The sequence below is a fragment of the Amphimedon queenslandica genome, unplaced genomic scaffold (genome assembly GCF_000090795.2).
Source record: "Amphimedon queenslandica unplaced genomic scaffold, v1.1 AMPQUscaffold_13285, whole genome shotgun sequence".
Taxonomy (NCBI): domain Eukaryota; kingdom Metazoa; phylum Porifera; class Demospongiae; order Haplosclerida; family Niphatidae; genus Amphimedon; species Amphimedon queenslandica.
Window position 1 is genome coordinate 80,325 of NW_003546479.1, and position 4,716 is coordinate 85,040.

General features: G+C 31.2%; 1 protein-coding gene across 1 annotated transcript in view; it reads left to right on the forward strand.

Annotated features, from left to right (window-relative positions):
* LOC109583730 (uncharacterized) overlaps positions 1-3,641 on the forward strand; it is a 9,159-nt gene extending 5,518 nt beyond the window's left edge. The window contains exons 10-13 of the mRNA XM_019999175.1: positions 1,048-1,186; positions 2,737-2,806; positions 2,938-3,102; positions 3,213-3,641. Coding sequence (XP_019854734.1) covers positions 1,048-1,186; positions 2,737-2,806; positions 2,938-3,102; positions 3,213-3,461 — 623 coding nt within the window. The 3' untranslated portion in view covers positions 3,462-3,641. The remainder of the gene's footprint in view (positions 1-1,047; positions 1,187-2,736; positions 2,807-2,937; positions 3,103-3,212) is intronic.
* Positions 3,642-4,716: the final 1,075 nt, after the last annotated feature.

Sequence of the window (4,716 nt, forward strand, 5' to 3'; positions counted from 1 at the left end):
AGTGCCATATAACGTAATGATAAACGCAAGAATAGAACTCATGCAGGGACAGTCTCGACGAAAATGTAGCACTCGGCTTCGCCTCATGCTACATTTTCCTCTCAACCGCCCCTGAGTTCTATTCTTGTGTTTGCCCATTGCGTTATATAGCACTTTCGGTCGCAACGCAAATATTCTGAACCCAGCTTTACTGCCACAACTGTTGTAAAAAATTATTTCACTATTGTAAAATGTGGGACTTACCAATAATTAAAAATACTACTATTGCAAAAATACCACAAATTAAAGCAATTACTCCACTATTTTAAAGAATTTGATGACAAAGTTAAATTTATAGTAGGCAGCAGGATTGTTTCAGTTAAAATATGTATAAAAATTAATATGAATCAAATACTTTAATATTATTTCTCATACCTGATTTAGAGGCTGAATATAAAATTAACGTAACAGAAAAAATTATAAAAATGCAAAATTCTTTCCTAACCATTTTTGACGAAATTTATCCAATGAGCCTGTACTATAGTACATGGACTTTCACACCCGATTTTTGAGCAACTTTGAAAATTTATAAAAAAATTCAAATTTGATTAGAATCAGCTCAAACTTTTTACACAACATAAGTACTTGTATATGCATCAGAAAAAATTGTGAAAATACAGAATTCTTTCCTAGCCATTTTTGAGAAAATATAGTACAGGGATTTTGGCTCAATTTTTGAGTAACTTTTAAAATTTATAAAAAATCTAATTTTTATCAGAACCAGCTCAAACTTGAAATGCAACATGAGTACATGTATATGCATCAGAAAAAATTATAAAAAGGCAAAAATTTTGTCCGCATTTTTGACAATTAAGTACCCTGGACTATAGTACAAGATTTTTTGACTAAATTTTGAAGCAATTTAACAATTCATAATATTTAATAATAAATGATTTGTCCTCTTAGCTGAAATTTTGACCCTAATTTACAAAGAAACATTATTACTATGACATTACTATTTATCATACTATTACGTTATATACATTATTTTTCTTTTTCTCTCTCAAGGCATGAGTGTAGACCAGTCAATGAATTGGAACGTGAAGTTACTCACTTGTGATGAGACTTCTCCATCGCTCGCTCCTCCTCCTTCATCTCTTAATACATCATCACCATCAATAGTGACAACAGATCTACCTTCACCAGAGTAAGTCATTCCCTAGTGTAGTACTTATACTTAAACTGCCCAAAAAATATTTTAATGCATAGAAGATGAGAAATAGAATTCTCACCAAGTGATTCTTGGTGAAATTTGGCCAATGAGCCTGTACTTATAGTACAGTGACTTTGGCCCAATTTTTGAGTAACTTTAAAAATTCATTAAAAATCCAAATTTGATTGGAATCAGCTCAAACTTTTTACACAACACAATTACATGTATATGCATCAAAATAAATTATAAAATCAGAGAATTCTCACCAAATGATTTTTGGTGAAATTCGACCAATGAGCCTGTACTATAGTACAGTGACTTTGGCCCAATTTTTGAGTAACTTTAAAAATTCATAAAAAATCCAAATTTGATTGGAATCAGCTCAAACTTTTTACACAACACAAATACATGTATATGCAACAAAATAAATTATGAAATTGAAGAAATCTCACCAAGTGATTTTTGACAAAACTTGCCAATGAGCCTGTACTTAGTACAGTGACTTTGGCCCAACTTTTGAGTAACTTTAAAAATTCATAAAAAATTCAAAGTTGCTCAAAATCAGCTCAAACTTTCTACACAACATAAGTACATTTATACATAACAGAAAAAATTATAAAAATGCAAAGTTCTGTCCCAGCCATTTTTGATGAAATTTGGCCAATAAGCCTGTACTATAGTACAGTGACTTTGGCCCAATTTTTGAGTAACTTTAAAAATTCATAAAAAAATTCAAATTTGATCAGAATCAGCTCAAATTTTCTACACAACATAAATACATGTATACGTAACAGAAAAAATTATAAAATGCAGAATTCTTACTTAGCCATTTTTGATAAAATTTGGCCAACAAGCCTGTACTATAAGTACAGGGACTTTGGCTCAGTTTTTGAGTAACTTTAAAAATTTATAAAAAATCCAATTTTTATCAGAATTAGCTATAACTTAAAATACAACAAAATTACATGTATTATGTATTAGAAAAAATTTTTAATGCAGAATTTTGTTCTCATTTTTGACACTTAAGTACCCTGTACTACAATACAAGATTTTTTGACCAAATTTTGAAGCAACTTTAACAATTTGTAATATTTAATAATAGGCGATTTATCCTTTTAGTAAAAATTTTGAATCTTTATTACAAAGAAACAGTATTATTATGACATATTACTATTTACCTTAAATGCATTATACTACTTCATTTTCTCTCTTTCTCTCTCAAGGTATGAGTGTAGACCAGTCAATGAATTGGAACATGAAGTTACTCCTTCAACTGTCACTAGAGACGAGACGAGACCTCCTCATCTCTCGCTCCTCCTTCTCCTTCATCTCTCAATACATCATCATTGTCAACAGTGACAACAGACTTACCTTCACCAGAGTAAGTCATTTTCAGTCATTCCTAATTCCTCTGTGCAGTTTTTGTGCTTATAACTAAACTGCCTACCAAATACTACAATTTTAATGCATAGAAGATGAATAGTATAATGTTTTCCAAATATCAACTTAAAATAGGATTTATTTTTTGCAATATTTCCTTATAGCTCACAATCAGACACTGGATTAATATTGAGAGATAATAATAATTTATCAGTTCAACCACAGGCTAAAAGAGTAAGCCCCTATTATTATGAGACCATATCTATAATTATTGCATTAAATGTACAGTACTGATTACTATTATATTGCAGTGTAGCTAAATTAGTGTATTTGTAGTTGCTTTATGAGTTTTTATCAATTTCTAGTCCTCATTGAGACCTACACCAGTGCTATCAGCATGGGCTGCAGTGAATCAGTTTAATCAGTTAGCATCATTACCTGTAGCTGATGAATTATCACCTCCACCATCCTATGAGTCAGCACTCAATATAGCAACTGAGTCATTTGACAGACCACAGAGTGTCATAATAGTAAGATACATATTGAATGTATATACTGTTTGAATACCAGTCATTCATTGTGATTGAATGTTGATTATTATAATCTTCACTATTCATGTTGTCTTTCTGTTTCATTGTAGCTTTCAAGGCTGAACGTTTCATCAGAAGCTACTCCACCTCTTTCAGCAAGACCAATTGATGGTAGTGAATATGCTCAGTTGGACTTCCCTTCCTCTCCTCTCCCTCCTCCTCCTCCTCTTTATAATGATGAGAATTGCTGGTATAATCCTCGACCTGTTGTTACTATGGTTAATAATCCACCAGTTATCAATGGGGTACAATATTCAACAGTATATACAACTAATAATCTAAGAACTGGTTTTAATTAACACTCAATCATTCACTTGTGTAATAATAATAAAGTATTGTATAATGATGTTGTGGTGTATGCATACATATTGCAGCCTTTATAATTATCATTATAATTATTAACTTGTGTTCCTTGTTATCCTCAACTGGTCAAGTTTACCATATGCTTGGCATTCTGATACTTTCACTCTTTCTTCCAATGGTAGTACTTCACAGTACTGTGGCTCTGCTTGTATCTGTGCAATGCTCACTGTATATATTAAAATAATGGTTTATATTGTAGCTATTACTTTGTTTTCCTCTCCTCTTTAAGACAAAGTATAAACAGAAAAAAAAGTAGTTAAAAATACAATTAAACAAACACCTCCAGCTGCACCTGTTCATAGAAGGTATAATACATAATTAAACTATCTGCTATTATACTTTTGTGCTATAAAAATATAATTTTATTGTTATGATTACTTGTTGTGATAATCAATGTTTTGTTAGTAGTATCCAGGTTGGTCATTTTTGTGGTAGTAGAAGTAGAGGAAATAACAGTAACAGTTACTGTAGGAGTGTCTATGAGGACAATGCATCAATGAAGGAATTATAAAGAAAAGTTAGCATAACACTTGACTTACCTGTACTCCAACTACTTATCACTATGTCACTAATTGATGATTGCACAGTAACACTGTACAATGATACACTGTGCACATTACTACTGGTAATAATGGTTCTAGTAATATTTATTGATGGTATGATTACAGCTGGGACTTCATCATTCAAAACAAACGGGGTTGTCTCCAAGTCGTATACATACAAAGTATAATTATTGGTTGGTAAATTAGATAGACAAGTTTCAAGACTGCAATTGTCTTGATTAACTGATTTCATGACTGAATTATTACGTATAATAATGCCACTCTCACTCCTCAATATTAATGCAGCTCCAATCGCTTTACTATTCTCACGGCAACCAATGGAAAGGCACATCAGTCCATTTTCTATGTCAGTAATGGTAGCAGTCAAAACATCATGAGTATCTGTTTAAAATAATAAATGTAAAATTGATTGCTAACTTACTAATTTCATGTGTTTGTGATACCATTTCTTTGTTGTTGTCATAATGTAATGTGAAATTTAAAGAGAGAAACTTGTTTTCAGGTAGTGTTAGTTTTACACTCATCATGACAATACTTTCATTATTATTGGATGAGTTTATTGTTGTAGTGTAGTTGATTAAATGGGTATTGTTGGTGTTAATAGTCTGTGATGAACAATTTGACATCA